The 17,864-nt window shown below is 43.2% G+C and overlaps 1 protein-coding gene across 1 annotated transcript in view; it reads left to right on the forward strand.

Moving 5' to 3' along the window:
- Positions 1 to 17,864, forward strand: part of trappc9 (trafficking protein particle complex subunit 9) — a 175,352-nt gene that overhangs the window by 71,508 nt on the left and 85,980 nt on the right. Inside the window, exon 19 of the mRNA XM_070921413.1 lies at positions 13,481 to 13,623. Within this exon, the coding sequence (XP_070777514.1) occupies positions 13,481 to 13,623 (143 nt within the window). The remainder of the gene's footprint in view (positions 1 to 13,480; positions 13,624 to 17,864) is intronic.

A 17,864-nucleotide genomic window follows, 5' to 3' on the forward strand; every position in this document is an offset into this window, starting at 1 on the left:
CACACACACACACACACACACACACACACACACACAGAAAGCCAACGCACCGCCACAGTCGCCGGCTGTTGGCCAACATTTTTATTCCTACAAGCCGTTTAATCTCCTGAGTGCTTAATTCACCTGTCCGCAACACACAGTCCTCACTGATTGGAGTTTGAAGCTACAGCTGCAAACCACAGCTGTGCCCCCCCCCCCTCCTCCCCGCCTTCACTTTTTCCAGTTTATCTGTATATGGCTGCCTGTTGTCTTTAGGCTACAACAACAACCTCCCTCGTGCCTCAGTGATAGATGATGGGGGGGGGGGGGGGGCATACGTGAGAAGGAATAAGAAGATGGATGGGGACTGTGATGGGGGAGGTGTCACTGAGGAGCTGATTCTGGTATGGTATTGTGGGCATCTTTTTTTTCTTCTTTTGGCTGCTTGTGCGTGAGTCACATGTGAGAAGATACTCGTTGCATCCTCCGTCTCGGCGGACGCTGCATCTGCTTCCATTCCTCGTCCTATCGCTCTCCGACAGAGATGCAGCAAGGCCTGCTGCTGGCTCTTTCATGCACTAGGTAGTAGTTCAATGAGCCCAAATGTAATTACCTGCGTTATTCTTTCCCAAGCAGGGTTGTCATCACACTCGCGATAATACAGTGTATAATTCACTCTACTTCTTTCTGCAAAACGCCCGCAAATGTTGAGCGATGCGATTTGCATGTGAGGCTTTTATTTAGCTTATGATTATATTTGCCTTGCGATTAGCATTTCCTGTAGGCGCTGGCGGCTGGATATCAGTAACTCATCAAATTAAACCTTTTAAGATGTGCTCAGATGAGGATTGTTAATATTTGAGTGAACAGTGAGAGCGTGTGCTTGATTTCCTGTGAGAGTCAGCAAACCTGCTGGTCTGCCTTGCAGTTGGCATTAGCGTTGACCTTAGCGCTGGCAGCAAGTCAGCATGCCACTTTATTGCAAAGTTTTAGACTATAGTTGCAAGGGGGGGGGGGGGGGGGGGGGGGTAACCGAGTTTTGAATTTGTCCTCCTAATTACTGTTTATGTAAAGTACACAACTGTGCCGGGGCTCCCGGGCACCTTTTTATGAGCTGCAGCGAGAGAGATTGGTTTGCCTGGTGGCTCTTTAGGATTCAGTGAGATCTCTTTAGATGGCTGTCCTTGTTCAAAGAAAGTACTGAAATGTAATCTTTGGCTTTTGAATTATTGTGTATGTATTAAATAATGCAATAATTGTATATATTTTATTACTTAATGCTGAAATGAACTTTCCAAGGAAATGATTTATTCTAGTACGAGATGGGCGATGGACGATACTCTTAAATCATATTTGTACAAATCAAAGTAGCCTCTGGCATGTTCCTGCGGACTAGGTTAATTGGTTTAATGTCCATACGTTAAATTCTCAAAGAATTATGTTCAAAGTCGAATGACAGGCTTAAGGCCAAAAGTTTTCCAAGGCAATACAGTGGGTTTCAGAACAAGCTCGATTGCTTGTTTTCAAGATAGTATGCAGGTAATTAGAGCTGAAACAATGAGTCAGTGTATCTATGTAGCGTTTCAATTGTGAGCATTTGCTGCTCTTCTCTGTTATGTATTATTTTTCTGTAGACTATATCTTTTGGACACAACACGAAATTGGAAGATGTCGCCTTGGGCTCTGGGACACTGTGACAGGCACTATTTACAGATGTTTTATAGATTAAAAGATAAATCAAAGGGATAATCAACCGATTAAGCAATACAAACTTTAAATAGTGACAGCTCTATTCTGTAAAGGTTAGGTCCGAGTCAAAATGTACTCTAGAGGGAGAAGAATTAGCTCCTATGGGGATTAAAGTTAATTTGCACTCACTTCTCGAAGACTTGAAGGACCAGTGTGGAGCATTTAGTGGCATCTAGCGCTGAGGTTGCAGGTTGCAACCAACTGAATACCGCTTCCCTCACCGCCCCCTTTCCAAGCATGTAGGAATGAGGATGAACCTTCAGTGGCCTTCAGGTGCATTCAAGCAGCCACTTCAACGTAAAGACGCGAAAGGCCCTCTCTAGAGCCAGTGTTTGGTTTGTCCGTTCTGGGCTCCTGTAGAAACATGGCAGTGCAACATGGACGGGTTCCACGGAAGCAGACCCGCTCCCTATGTAGATATGAAGGACTCATTCTAACGGTTCTTAGCTGCAGGTGATTATACACTAATGAAAACATAATTATGAATATATTTCTGCCAATAGAGCCCCCTTAATCCTGCACACTGGTCCTTCAACGTTCTCTATAGTCCCAAGTCCAAAAATATCAAGGAACAACAAGACCTACAGTGATCGAGCAAATGAGCCTTAGAATGAAACTCCCCCAGAAGGTCACGATAACGTTTTGTTTGTTTGCTTCTGTGTGTATGTGTGTGTCTGGAATTGCTGGTGTATGCAAGCCCGGCAGGTGGAATTAGTAGAGAATCAGGCATTTCATCATGCTCACTGGACTTGAATCCATGTGTGAAATCCGGCGAGTGTGGCTCCGTTTGCTGCTGCGCTTGATGGCTGAACCGCTGTCGATCAGATCACCTTCATCTGCACCACAGGATGTTCATATACCAGCATGCTTCACCGTCCAGCACGCCTGCTGTTTCATTTGACAGGTCATTGTTGGTGCTTTGTGTGTGTGTGTGTTTATTTAAGTGTGGCAATAAGAATGAGTGTGTGTTTGTGTCGCCATGCAATTTATCCTTCTTTTTCAGGCTTTGGAGCTTGTGGCTTTCAGCTCCGCTTGTCCCATCTTTGAAGCTGGCTTCACCTCTCCATGGTTGACTGGCTGTTGATACTATAAGAACAGCAGTGGGGGCCAGGGGTGATGTGAGGCTTCTCCCTGTAGTCGCTCCAGCTGGTAAATGGTGTGACACCTGCACAGGACCACAGGGTTACGTAAAAGAACAGCAGTTTCGTGTCTGAGGCACCCGTGGGTTCTTTGTTTACCTCTGATCACACAGGAACAGAGACAACCGTGTGTGTGTGTGTGTGTGTGTGTGTGTGTGTGTGTGTGTGTGTGTGTATACGCAGTAGCCAGTCTTCACCTCGGACAGATGCCACTCTCCCTTGACAAAATTTAGTGCTGCTGTTCATCCACTTTCCGTCCCCCGTCATGACTCACAACGCATAATCAGATTGAACCATATGTAAGTGAATTAGTCAACACTCAGAAAAGAAATCAAATTACTCTGGATGAAATGGTTCTTTTATTGTGAGAATTTGCAGGAAGTACTTATACGCATGAAGCAGACACACCTGGGTTTCCATTTTATGTGACAACAACCAAACACTATTAACATTAGGCTTGGTTTAGTGTATTTGCTAGATTGTAGCCCGGAATTTGAAAGAATGTGATCATTTTGCAAATGAAGCCCTGAGAGGCAAGAGAGAGAGAGAGAAAAAAAACCCCATCTGGTTACCCATTTTCTCAGACTGATCTTAATTGTTTTGAGATCTTTCTTTTTTCAGGATAGTGTTTGTTGTTGTAAAACTGATTCCGGCCACAAGAGGCTGTGCACCACTAAGCCATGTTCTAAATAGGACTACACGCATTCGTGTTTTCTTCCAGGTGACATTTAATTTCTCCATGCACTCTAAACACAAGGTGCATACTGTATGTTGTGTGTTAGCAAGTTATGTAACATTACTGTCGTGTCTTTCTTTGGCTAGAAATGTATTTTAATCTGCACTAGTCTGCCAGTATACATGAATGCTTTTGGTCCTGTTTAGAACATGTAGTTAGAAAAATGATCCTGGCAAAACTTTTTTTCCTCCCTTCTTCACCTGTTTTTTTCACCACCTTTTTTTTTTTTTCTCCCGGCAAAAACCTTCTTTTCACTAGTTCTTAAGTCTATTTTTTTTCTCAATTGCCTCTCAGGGCTTCAATATTAATCCCATAGTGGTACAAGTTTACAAATTCTCTTGCAAAAACACCTCCTTCTAATCAGAGTCCTTAAATGTCCTTAAATCCTTAAATGTGTTTTTTTTGCCCTCTATACAGTACAAAAAGACAAACAAGCAAGGCCACCCCAAAGTAAAACCTCACTGTGTCAAACTGGGGATATGGAGTTTGAAAGATGTGTGCAATTACCAGACAGGGAGGGTCCAACAAAAGATGCTTTTGAGTTGCATTATGGAAAATGTAAGATCCAGTGTTTTTTGTGCTTTACCCATATGTTATATGTATAAAGTCAGGATGTCTCAGCCTCTGTTTTAATCTGTCTGTTTTGATTTCCCCAACTTATTAGAAATATAGTACTATATTGCTGGAGCACCCCTTTAAGAATAAGTGCAGTGTTTTAGCACAGCACACGAACGATTACTTGTTTTTGGCAGCTGGCGTCCCCTGATCACAATCAATTAAAACAAATTCCTCAGTATTGGAAATGGATCAGGCTTTATATAAACAATATTATCTTTTGAAAAATGCCTCGATGGACCTAATCCAGACTAAGGATCAGTTCACGACGCTCCTTTCATACAAAAAAGTGATTGAAATGATGCAAATGGTGTAATAGAACGAAAATATCTCCTTTGACAGTTGCTTTGTGTGCTTGAGAATGAGGCTTTATAGCATTGCCACCTCGAGTGTCATTAGCTGTAAGCTCAATCTTTCATTGTTTAGCAGCTGGAAATACAAAGTGTGGGGATGAGACTCATTCGGCTGCTCTGATCTGTTGACAACAGACTCAGTCAAGTCTTACTGGTTTTATTTAAGAGTATGTCTACGTCGTGAGTTGCATCTTCTTGTCCGTGAATGTTTGCCAGGGGATAACACTGAAAGGGAGGGACGGTAAAAGAAGCATTCAAGACAGCCTTTTACGTCTGCCACTGCAAGTACCTACATGGATGGGGCCGATATCTGGGGATACCCAAATAATGTCGCCTTTGCCTGTTGTTGGTTAAGGTATTCATTTTTAATGGCAATTCATATTTGTTGTTGGCCTGCGTCCACCATAACATCATCAACATTGTGGCAGCTAACTCCCCGCTCGCATCCCCTGGGGCTCTGTGTCATGTTCACACTGGACGGTGTCAGCGCTAGTGTGTGTGTCCCGTGATGGTTGCTGCTGGGAGGCCAGTGAAGCACTTCAGCCACAGCCACCCCGTCACCGTGGCACTGAAGTGGACTAACAGGAACACGCTTCTTGTATTTCAAGTTATTTTGTGTTTTGTTTTCTCAAAAATGAACCGGTTAGTTACCGGTTAATGGGTTTCAGGCTATCAAAAGCATAACCTTGATACTGTCGGGTTTTGGTGACCCTGCTGTTCTAACCAGCCAGGGAAGCCAAGCCGTGGTTTTAAATATTTGCACAGGCTCCACGCAGCTGTTCCCCTGGTAACCTGGTGTTGCTGGAGGAGTATACACAGAGGATTTGTGGGAACGGGCAGTCCCGAAGGGGTTTCAGTGAGGCAGATTGTTCATGGAACAGTGTGACCTGTGTGCCCCATACGTCCTGAGGATGTCACCGTCTCCGACACTCCCGTTGATTTGCACTGAATAAACTAAGAAACCGCGTAGAATGACGAATCATAGCCAGCCAGCAGAGAAGTTGGTGTGGTTATTTCCCAACAGCCCGGCGCTGGTTGGGCAGTGGATCTGGTGTGTGTCACCACAGATTGACATCGGGGGATCACTCAAAGTAGAGACCGTAGATGGAACACACACCTGATGCCTTCAGGTGACTGTAAAGGGAGATAATCAGCTGGAACAAAAAGCCTTCATGTGGTATGCAAGTCGTTGTGAATATTAAATATTAATAAGACATTAATATTTACTCTGCCTCGCAGATGTATTTTTTAAATATTTAGATTTATCTAATTGCTGGGGATTGTATAATGAAATAGAAACAGACAACCACAACATGACTAAAAGGTGTTTGTGGAATTGTGGAGCGTTTTATGTGGGTGTCCTCTACTAATTAAGGTGCAGAAAGTATCCAAATACAGTGCTCTATTGACCTGGTCCAAACAGATGGGCGGCAGACTGTCAACAACAGTCAACAATTACAAAGTGCATTACTGAAACCAAACATAAATCCATAAAAAAACAATTAGAAAAATCAAGTGAAAACTGAAAAAAAAAGCAAAGAACAAAAAGAGGAAAAAGGACTAATAAAAGTCTGCCTCAGAAAATATAGCGGAGCTCAAAAAGTCCAGTTGGGTTGTCTTTTAATTACAGCCGTGGGGGACGTGCCCAGGAGTGCAACATATTTGAAGGTCTGTCATCAGGAATTACTCCCATAAGGGGATTCTTCCTATCTAGTAGTCAAATTAGATTCATTCTCCTGTCATTCATGTGTGACATGAACAAGAGATAAAATGTTTCATGCCTGAAACACGTGAAACAGCACTGTTTGCACGCTGCAATTCAGAAGGTATAACGTTTCACGCTTGCCTGAATTGAAATGAGATATTCTGGTTAAGAGCTTACCATGAACGATCAGTGCAGTATTGATCAGTCAGACAATAAATATGTAATTCAACAGCCTTTATCATGTCATGATTCTAGGGGTAGGCAAGGCTGACTTTAAGATATTTAAATCATAAGTCCCTGTCTGGAGCACATGACCTGCTGGGGGGCGTGGCTGAATGCGGTGACTTTATAGTTGTGACATCACAACCTTACGTAAGTCCCGGCGGCTCGTTTTTAAAGGCACTGAATACGGGGCTGTGTGCATGTCTCTGTGGACTGAGCGTTTTGATGCTTTCACAGTATTTATACAGCACCTAGAGCTGCTTTATAATCAAACAAAGACATGGAGATCTCACTTTCTACAATATGGGACCTTAAGTTGAATAGCAGGATTTTGTCTTTGGGACATCACTGCAGCCTGACTGTACATCGTACGGCGACTATCAGCTGCTGGAGGGAATTCATGTCGGCACGGCGCTCTCCGCGTTTTGTGGCAATATTTTCACTGCCCTCCACCTGCTATCATATTTTGAGCTTGACATCCCATAACCCCCTTTGTCACAGGTTCCTCATAGTTGGGCAGGTTGCTCACCCACTCTTTAAAATGTCTCCCATTCTAATTGCCACATCAGAGGCGAACCCTAACTGTGAGGGGGTGCAGAGCGTGACATTCTAAACGCTGTGGGCAGAAATGTCAGGACCATCATTAAGTGGACCGGCTCGGGGCTGTTCCTGATAGGCTTTTGGTTTTGCGGGTGGTTTTGGAGCTGGTGAAGTTATTATACCATGCTATGCAAACTTATGTGCTTCACTGGATCCTCTCCCTTAAAACAAAAAACAAAAATCTTTTTTCCCTGTCAGCTGTGTCAGCTATTTCGGTCTGCATGCAGCCTGGTTGTTACTGAGCAGTTTTAGATGCTCTAACCCCCCCATCAGCTGTCAAATCAACACAGACTCGTTCACAGCGGCCTCGCTCCTCATCATCCGTCGATTATTGCTAAGTCATTACACCATGGGGCCGATAGAGAACATACTCGCTCTTATCAGTCCTCCTGCCCTGCTTCTCTCATGAATCTATTGCCAACGAGCACAGCAGAAACATGATAATGTCAAGCTGTCTGAAGGCCACAAATACAATACGAGTGCCTCTTAGAAGCTGAAGCGCAGACAGGCAGACCCAGAAGAAGGTTGATCTTCTACGTTGATAAGCTCGGTATGAAAGGCAGCGCAGATGATCTCGTTTGCTCGTATTGTTGCAAGCACATTGCATCAAGTTTAAACCTTGTAGAGGCCATCAGTAATGAGCAGGAGTACAGGGAAAAAGCGCTGTACTGCTGTTTCTCCCACTTATCTGTTGAGACAGCAGACAACTTGGTCCTGCTCAGTCCTTGATTTGCATTTCACTTTCTCAGCTAGATATAAAGCTATCTTCAGGTTGCTGTTTAACTTCTCGCCGCTTCTCCTCGAAGATGGAACCCTGGGGCGACTAACTGATTGCCTCGGTGATTGACAGCCAGGTGTACATATGAGAGGCAGTCCCAGCAGCTCTCCGAATGGACATATTGCATTCAAATGCCCTCAAGCCATTTCTCAGTTTCCCGCAGAAGCCGGGGCCACCGGGCGACTAAATAGCTCTCCTGGCTGACGGCTCACTTCCCTGCCACCAGGCAGATGCAACCTAAGCAGGGTTCAGGCCTCATTTTAAGGACAATTAGGCACACAGGCATCCATTCCATCACATCATCAAAGTACACTGTGACCCCCTGTCTACCCACCATTCAACCACCTGTCCCGGTTATGAAGGAAAACTTCCTGAAAATAAAAACACCCGTTATCTATGGATAGATAATAAAAAAGAGATCATGTGTGTTGCTAGTGGAGCATGTTATTCACCACATTTTTTTTCTTCTTCCAAATTAAGGTTGAAAAAAATAAACGTTTTTGAAACAGAGAGAAATTGATGTTGTAAGTGTGTCTCCCATAAACGGGGGCTTTACGCCATTTCCAATTTGGCCGTCTGCAGGAAGATAATGATGTTTCACACCAGTGCCTTTTACTGTGGCTTTTGCTGAGACTGTGGGAAATTGCGTGGTGAAATTCAGGTTTTTTTGGTGTGTGTTTGCAATTATTACCGTTAGCTGTGTGTTATTTTCCCCACTTGTCAGAAAGGAAGAGAAAGTCTGCGGATGTGCCAAAAGTCATTTTATCTTGAAGCATTTTTGTCATTCTTCGGTAACCTGAAGCCTGTTGGTCTTTATTTAAAGCTACATTAACCACTCGGTATGTGTGTGGAAAGATACAAGTGTCCGTCCTGTTGGGTTAAATCACAAAATAGGGCTGCAAAATGTAGTGTGTTGGAGAAAATCTAACATAAACATGAAGTACAAACTGTGCCAGAAAGCTCTATATGAGGACTGTAAGGAAGTGGCACATGAAGACCACCTTTGCGCCAGGTGAAATGCAGACTTGTTCTGTCAACGGTGGGTCTGTGGTCCTGATTCAGGTGGAAGACGTGGTTTCATCACATCTTATCCTAGGCCAGTGGCTACTTTGGGAGAAAATTGGACTGGCCTATACTAATAAATGTGTTGTTTTTCAAAGAATCAGGTGGGAAAATTAAGACTTTTTGCCTTTATACTTTTGCAAAGGCTTCTCGGGGTAGGGAATGCATTCAAAAGGTTTGTTGGAGGATACACATAATGCATTTTGACTATGTAGAAAGCTTACAATATTTCATAGAAATTAGCATGACAATTAAACACACACTTGTCATGTCATCTCATCATTCTTTGTAAGTTTGACTTGCTTTCTAGTTCCAACTGTTCATCGGCTATTAGTTTCTAAAAACGAGTTACTAAACCACGCAAGCTTATGCAATTCTGTCCCTACCTCCCTGTCACTCTGATGCCATAATCTCCTCAGCAAGATGTGTCAGGATCTTTATCTCAGTGCCGAAACATTCAGAAAGCCTTCAGCTCCCCTCTCCTTTCTCTGTTTTGTTCACCTGTCATGAACACTGTGTGTGACGATGAAAAGAAGTGTAGTGACGGCGATGGTAAAAAAAAAAGGTCTAATACTGAGTCCGCTATCCATGTCATGTCTGTGATGCTCAGCAGCGAAACTCAGATTATGTAACTATTAAAACAAAGGCCAGGGAAGACACCAGCCAGTGACAGTTTCATGGAGCTAAACAATACTGTCATTAATACAGGCTCTGCTTTGTGGTTATAAGATTAGTGAAAATGTGAGAGAAACGGCGTAATGAGTGCAAACACAGTCAGGGAGTTAACAAATGGTTGGTGAATATTCGAAGAGGATTACTGCGTCATGGCTAGCAGAAAGTGTGCATCTTACCTGCAAAGACGAGGCCGAGTGGTGTTCAAGGATTGTCCAGTGACCTGCGTTGATGGTACACCACCAAGGGATAGGTCACTTGGTGAAAAGGGGTTGGTGCAGAATGAGCCGTTATAACCGAGTAAACAGCAATATTATGCGCTGCCAACCCACATCCTGACCCACCTCTATGTAAACTAGTTGCTATCGCTCGATACCAAGGTGTGGTGCCCGCAGTCAGAAAAAAGTATTCCCTTTATCTACAGGTCTTTTACAATCTGCCAGTGTAGTTATGATGAAGATATTTGCTTTTGATGCTTTTGAGGCAGGTAATCTTTTCACAACTCGAGTATTTTCTCACAGTACTGCAGTGTTATCTCAAGGCTGAAGGCCTGAAAAAAAGGCAGGAAATTGGCCGTTATGTTCCTGATAGTAATATGAGAGGCCTCATTATTCCCTGAGTGTGCCAGGGTGGGCTTGTCTTTGAGAATGCTGTCCTTCGAGAGTCTTAGGATAGAGGGTGTTTTATTTTGTACCGTTTATCAAACCCTCTGAGACAAATCTGTGATTTGGGGGCTATATGAATAAAATGACTTGATGCCTGTAAGCCCAATCAATGTTTTCATGCACTGTAGTAACAATAGAGAGGGAATTTTCCAACCCTGCCTACTTTCAGATCTCTGCACATCTGGCCAGTTGCTGTGCAAACTGTTTCGGAAAGGCGCAATAATTTTCAGGCGCAGTCCCCCTCCATTTACAAAAGTAAGACGCTGTCAGATGATCTGATAAGTGCTTAGTTTGAAACATACTGAGGCCTTGAGCGCAACCATATTGTGCTCAACATAGGGCTGCACAATTATGGACAAAATGATTATCACGATTATTTATCACGATTGCAAGATATGTCATTGCACTTTCACATTTAAATAAACAGAGCACTGCTTTCACTTCCCCGTTGTGCTATATTCCTGCTAATGTACGAATCTTTGCATCAAAATAAGACTCGTCCCTACTCACAGCGCATCTCCTGGAGGAAAAATATAAATTAAAATGTACCAAAACCATGCTGTACAGCGTCGTGCTGTTAAGGACGGGGATTCAGTGAGGTAACGTTAGCGCCGTTATTCTTCAACATGTGCTTGTATAGCTATAAGACATTAACTTAAACATAAAAGAGCTCGTGCAGTCTGGTTGGTGATGGTGGACCCTTAAACAAACTGTTACCTTAATCTGGGCATTCTTGCTAATCACGTTGTTTGTATGCAGGTGTGCGGTCGGGCTGTTTGCTCAGCTTGTGTGTTGCTACTGGCCTACTATCGAACACAGTCGGCTCATTACAGCAGGGCCTATTTATAGCACAGTGTGATTGAAATGGGGTCCTGAGGGGGCCGAGAGCAGACAGCAGAGAGAGGGGATTGAAGAGCTCGGGGTCGGCCCCGGTCTGAAAAGGGAATCGGGGTGCACAGCCACTGTTTGCCAGTGTCTCCGAGACAATCACTGTTCCTCAAGAGCATCATGTTGAGGCCATTAGTGCCACACAGGCAGCCACATTACCACACAGCTGCACTGGAGCACTCCACCACTCAAAAGAAAAAGCGAGTTTGCATATATTTTCAATTAGACCTCCTCACCATGAATAAAAATATGTCAGAATAAATAAATATACTGCACTGGTTGCGTTTACTGTTGTGTCAACCAGTTCTGTGGCAGTGCCAGGCTTTGGCAACCGACTATATTGTTAGAATTGTTGGGTTTTGTCTTTTCATGGGATTTGTTGATAATAGTTAAAAGAAAGAACAAAACCAGCCTCATCCTTTAACAAGCATGGTTAATGAGAAAACATAGAATTTAATGGCAATGGACTCCAACCAGTGTCTTTGCTCAAGCAATCTGTGCGATTTCAGTCCGTCAATTCAAATGAGATTCATATCAACGTGCTGTTCCTTTCATTCTGTTGCCAGTGCCGCAGGAGTCGGCCTCTTGCCTGCATTGTAGGGCTGCTGCTCTTCCTCCGCATCCAAAGCAGATTGGCTCCACTGTTAACCTTCCAGGGAAGACAAATGATGTGAAAAATGGTATTCAGAGAGGATATCAGGATTTTAATTTGCAGTCTTCACATCAGGTACGCTTTAGGAAAATACTCCGTCATGAGGGTGGTCTTCCTCTTTTGAAAATAAGCATGCTAATGATATTAAGGTCAGCGTCAACAATATCAGATGACTCACTGTAAGCTGTGTTTGTCGTAGAATACATTATCTTAGTAACCTGTAGTGCCTCTACCATACTACACGGCCGGATTTGAACCGGGGATGTTGCTGCTCATGGTGGGCGCCCTAACTTGTTGGTGCCTCCACAAGACCAACCAAGTTTTAACAATTCATCCAACATGAGGGCAACATGAATGTCTGTACCAAATGCCATGGCAATGCATCTAGTAGTTGTCGAGCAATTTCACTCAAAACCGACTTGAACCGCATGCTGGGGCCAGAGGACAAGTCGGAGTTAGTTGGGTTCATCCTCTGGTAACCATCAATGTGTGTATGATACTGTGCCAATGTGCCGATCCACCCAGTAGATGTTGAGATGTTTCACTGGATGAGTTAAACGAAAACTCAGGGGATCGTCCTCTGGGCCCCATGAATGAATGTACCAAATTCCATGGCAATGCGTCCAATATATGTTGAGATGCTGTGTTTCAGTCTGGACCAACATTGACCATCCACAGAGCCATGGTGCTAGCGCGGCTGAAAATAATACCATAATAATAAGATTGTATGTATCAGATGAAAATAAACCAGTGATGAGAAATAAAGCCCATGCAGTTGCAGCTACGTGAAAATGTACAATTAAGGTGCTTTGTCTGCAATGATAATAATCCTCTCTAATGTTTTCATCTCCCTTTGCTCAGTGTGCTGCCATTAGGTAGTAATAGGCCAGACGTCTAGCCACCAGGCTCCGAATCATTCCACTTGGCACTCTGCACACCCACAAGAGGGGATAAAGATTGAAAATAATCAGGGAATCAGTGAAATTTGTTCTGCGAAGGCACAGCCAGTGCCTCCATCAGCAATATGTGGAGGGATGATATAGGCTGCATAGGAGGAAAAGCGGGACCTTGGATGCTCCCTTTACCCCGCTGTAGCCCATTGCCTGAGTCAGCTAGTGCTTCCTCACCATAAACTGCCACTTTTAATTTCCCCATCCTTCGCCCACTTGGCTGAGCACCCCTGAGTAATTCCGCGTGTCCACTTTCCTCCCGTCACTGTGGAGCACGGCCAGCAAATCCCACCCGCCGCACCCACCCGCCGCCCTCTCCGCTATCACGAGACTTGTCGATTCTGGATCATCTGTTCGGAGCTGCCAATCGTACCCTCCCCACCCCTCAGGCTGTCTCACCGTCATACTTCCATTTCATTAAACAGCACAATAGCTGTGCTGCGCTGCTTTTCTTATTCCGCTGTAATGGCTTTTTATGCGTCGGTCTTAAAAACGCACTTGTTTTGTTGATGGAATTGCAGGACACAACGTTGGCCGGCTGTGACCTCTGACCCCAATCACACTTAGACTTCTATGCTGATGTTTTTTTTTTGAAACACTGATAGTGGATCACAGTTTCTTTTTGTGTGTTGGTTTGGCTGAATCAGCCCTTCAGTGTAGTGCGCCATCAAACCAGCTTGATCTAAATTTATATCCCTCTCTTGTCCTCTTGCAGACTTTGGAAGCGGTGCTGAACTTCAAATACTCGGGGGGAGCGGGCAAAGTAGAGGGCTACTACAGGGAGCTGTCTTTGGGAGTCCATGTTGACGTGGAGCCGTCTGTGTTCTTCACCAGAGTCAGCACCCTCCCTGCAACCAGGTAACACACCGAATTCACCTCCATTTTCTGTGGCTTGATATTGATAAGTATTAGTGAAGTTTGTGGGAGCTTTGGGCTCAGCCAAAGCCCGTATGAGGTTTCAGCAGTCTGGGTTACCCAAATCAAGCGGGTATCTTCATCAAATTTGGTAAAGGGCATGTACACAAGCACCAAAGCATCCCATGTATTCAGCGGCTACTGCTGTGCTCAGTGTATCTGCTGTTGCAGGCTGTTGTAGTGGGACGATAAACTTTGTACCACCTGTAGGCTTTCTCAGAAGTCACTTTTGTTTAATCCGATATAAAAACATTTTTTGGCCCATTTGGGGGCAGTCCAACAAGCCGTAAACACAACGCTGACTTATTATCACCTTATGAAGTTGATATGGCGGACATGTTAGCAAACAGTTGCCTATTTACACGTCCAGCAGACACTGTTTTGGTCTCTGGCTCTTTAGCTGCTTGATAGTGAACATGGTGGAATATCTAGCAGCTGAAGAGCCAGAGACTAAAAAACAGTTTGCCTGTCATTAGTTTGGTGCTGGGCAGGTGGCGTACAGTGGGTCTATCACAACTGTTTGGCTGAGAACAGCTGCCTGCTGCTTGAAATGCTGATTATTGGAGCGGAGTTGTCTGCTGGCAAATCAAAACAATGATCAAGAAGAGACTTAAAACGCTCTGTCTCTTCTTGCTTAGTTACGTTATTTTTACTGTACTTGTCACAAAAACGACTCCCATCACCCTCCACCGTACACAACAGGTGACTTCAAACTGGCATAACTCTGAAACTGAATTAATCTTCAGTCGTCATCTTCTTATGTCACAAGGTTTGCTCTTCAGGAACCAAATTCAGTCAGTCAGTCAGTCAGATGGTGCTGCCTCACGCACATTGAATGATCCTTGCTCACCAGCGAACTGTTGCTCTGATTAAAAAGGTGCTGTGGTTTCGTTACTTTAGAGTGGGTTGGTAAAGCAGTATTTGTTGTGGCGTTCAGTGGCTCTCCCTCAGCGTCTATGATCTGCCGTTAACCTTGCATGCCATTTGTGTGTGCATGTGGGCTTTTTATTTGTCCATTTAAAACCGGTCAATGTCATATAAGATCTCAATACTACTCAACCTTCATTGGAGTACCAGAGAAGCTAAGAAAATCGACCTCACAGCCGCCCTTGTCCCAGTAATTGGTGATAGATCTCAATTCTAAGGCTTCACTTCATCTCACGCGCGATACAAATGCAAGCAATGTTTTTTTTCTGTCTTGATTCGGTGAATAGATATTGACCTTGCAGCAACACTTTCACTATGACATTATTGTTATCCAAACCAGAAGACTCTGGTCAGTTAGCGGCAGACGCGAATGGATATTAAATGGATAGTCTGTCTCATGCTCTCACATTCTCTCTCTCTCATGCACATACACATACATTACCCCCCCCCCCCCCCCCCCCCCCCCCACACACACACACACACACACACTCATCCCGTGTCTCACTTCACTCCACTTTTCAGCTCCCCCATCTCTGGTGTGGAAAAAAAAAACTCCAAGCGAGGGAGACAGATCGTAGCCGAGTAATGGCCACTTGAGGTGAATCATTAGCTGTAATAATAACTGCAGTTTAAGCCATCCATCTTGGCTCAGCACTGATACATATGCGTACGTAGAGATGCTGCACTAGCTGCCATACAGTATCTCTTAGCTCTCGAGCTAATCTCGGAATATTTGAAATGTGTTGAAATTGAAGGTTTAGGGAGACTGCCTGCAGGTCTTCTCAAGTCAAGTAGAGTTTATTTCTGTAGCTCAGTATCACACTTTTTTTCTTACGGGCTCACATCAGTGATTCTTGATCTGCTGATCTAAAATCACATGTAAAGATCGACCCCAAAACCTTAGCACGTCAGCAGAATTGAACAACAAACATAAATTAATTTTCCAAAGTCCTTGAATACTTCAAACACCCACAACTGTCCCTTCTTCATTTGTGTCCCACGTTTGTCTTTACTGCCATAAAGGCGTTGCTTTTGGTGATCAGCGTCACATTTGACTGCTGAAGAGAAAAAGAAATAGAAATAATGTAGAAACATCTACATCTGTCAGAAATAACATTTTAAACATCAATATTTCTTAGCGTGATAATGAAGTTGCGATAGAATAATGATTTGAATTGTAATAATTGTGCGTCCTTTTCTTTAGTTATCATTTTATGAGACAGTGAGACAAACTGAATTGTCCTTGTTAACAGTTTTTCAGAATGAATACGCATATGAATAACTAAATAACAATAAGGCATGAAATTATGGGGACATTTAAAAGGAAAGAAAAAAATGGAATAAATCAATAAATAAACAAAACAAAAAGAGTTGGCTGAAACGTGAGCTTATTATACTTACCCTTATTACGTAAGGTATTCTAATAGGCAACACTTTCACGACTATATTTAACTTATAGTATACAAACCTTTCATGCAGTACACATTCTCAATTCCTTGTCACAACTATTCCACAAGTTTGTCCTTACCCTTGTTCCCCTAAGTTTATACTGGCTCTCTCTAATTTCAAACAACCTCTGACTACAGTCAGGAAGTAAACGGTATTGTGCTTTGTACATTATCTGTAGCCATTTTAAGATGAACTCGATCACTGAATTTCAAAGCATGTCATTTAGGAAATAGTGCGTTGGTTGATTCATAATAATCCGATTCATTTACAATTCGTATAGCTCTCTTCTGCAGCATGAAGGTTGGGTTCGTGCCTCCACACAGCAGGTAATGTATGGAACTCTGAGAGAACAGTACAGTATATATAGTGAGTTTTGATGAAACATTTGTAGACTGTTTTATTAAGGTATTAAGTGTTACGTTTTTGTAGGGCTGCCTTTGTATGAACATCACTCAACATCCGAGAGGCCTGGCTTTGTTTGTTAATTAACTTAATTAAGTGTCTTTTAGAAATGTTCCTCAAAGTAAAGCTCTCCAAATGTGTCGTATTGAAACTCAGGTATTGCACACTGCTACTGCTATCAATACCCAACCTTTATCCTGCCAGCAGTGATAATCTCCCCCTGACAATCCTGAAATATGGAGAAAGCATGTTTCCAGGATAACCTGCATCGAGTGGCTCGCATTAGAATGGCCAAAAATGCCTGGATGTTCGACAACACGTTTTGACTTTTCCGTTAAAGCATAAAAACATGATTGAAGCCATGATTACTTGTTGAGATAAGTACTATTGACTTTCTTCTTGGCTGCTGGTCAAAAGAGAATTTGGAAGTGGTTGTATGAAATTGCTCAATAATACAGCAACTTATCCTTTCGATCTGTTTTTGTGTCTCTGTCCCTCCCCCTCTGTCCACTCGTTTATCTCTCTCTCTCTCTCTGTCTGAAAAAACTTACATTTACTTTCTGAAAGTCCTCGTGCAGTAAAGTGTGTGATTTATCTGCGGTGTCCTCGGGTCCTAAAGCACACAGCGGTCCATTCTCTCTCTAATACTAACATATTATCTCTACTTTTGTCTCCCTCATTCTCTTCCTTTCTTCTTCATTCTTTTTCTTCTCCTTGTCTCAATATCATCATCGTCATCATTTTTTTTTTGTGTCTCTCCGCAGCACCATTCTCCAACTTTTCCTCCCTTACCCTCTTCTTTCTTCTGTTATCTTTAAAGTATTCCCATTATAAATGTATGTAGACAATACTCTGAATAGGCTCTTGCTATGTACAAAGTATTCTCCAGTTTCCTAACCCGAATAAGTCCGAACACTTTATATTAAAGTACACATATTCAGCATTTACTAGTTGCTTATTAGCATGCATATTAGTAGCATATCAGCTCTTTTACAGCACTTAGTAATGCCTTATTCTGCATGACCATATTCTGCGACTACTAGGCCATTAACTAAGAGTTTTCCCTCAATAACCTTATAATCACTGCTTATTGATAGTAAGTAAGGAAGTGGTTATGGGCCTTATAAGGTGGCAGTACCACAAGAATAGTCATTCTCCCTTGATAACACTTAACAAATATTATCTATTCATATGTAACAAAACACAAAACTACGAGTGTTAATAGTGTCCAAGGAACTCCAAATGAAGTCTTTCTAACTCAGAATTAGATGTTCTCCACTCTGAAGTGAGACCTGCTCTACCTGAGTAGTGTGTCACTTATTAACCCGCACAGCTTCCCTATTCTAAAGTTGCCTCCTGTAGGTATGTAAGTGTGAAGTGTATACTCTCGTACGGAGGTGCGCAGT

This window comes from Enoplosus armatus, chromosome 16 (genome assembly GCF_043641665.1).
Source record: "Enoplosus armatus isolate fEnoArm2 chromosome 16, fEnoArm2.hap1, whole genome shotgun sequence".
NCBI lineage: Eukaryota > Metazoa > Chordata > Actinopteri > Centrarchiformes > Enoplosidae > Enoplosus > Enoplosus armatus.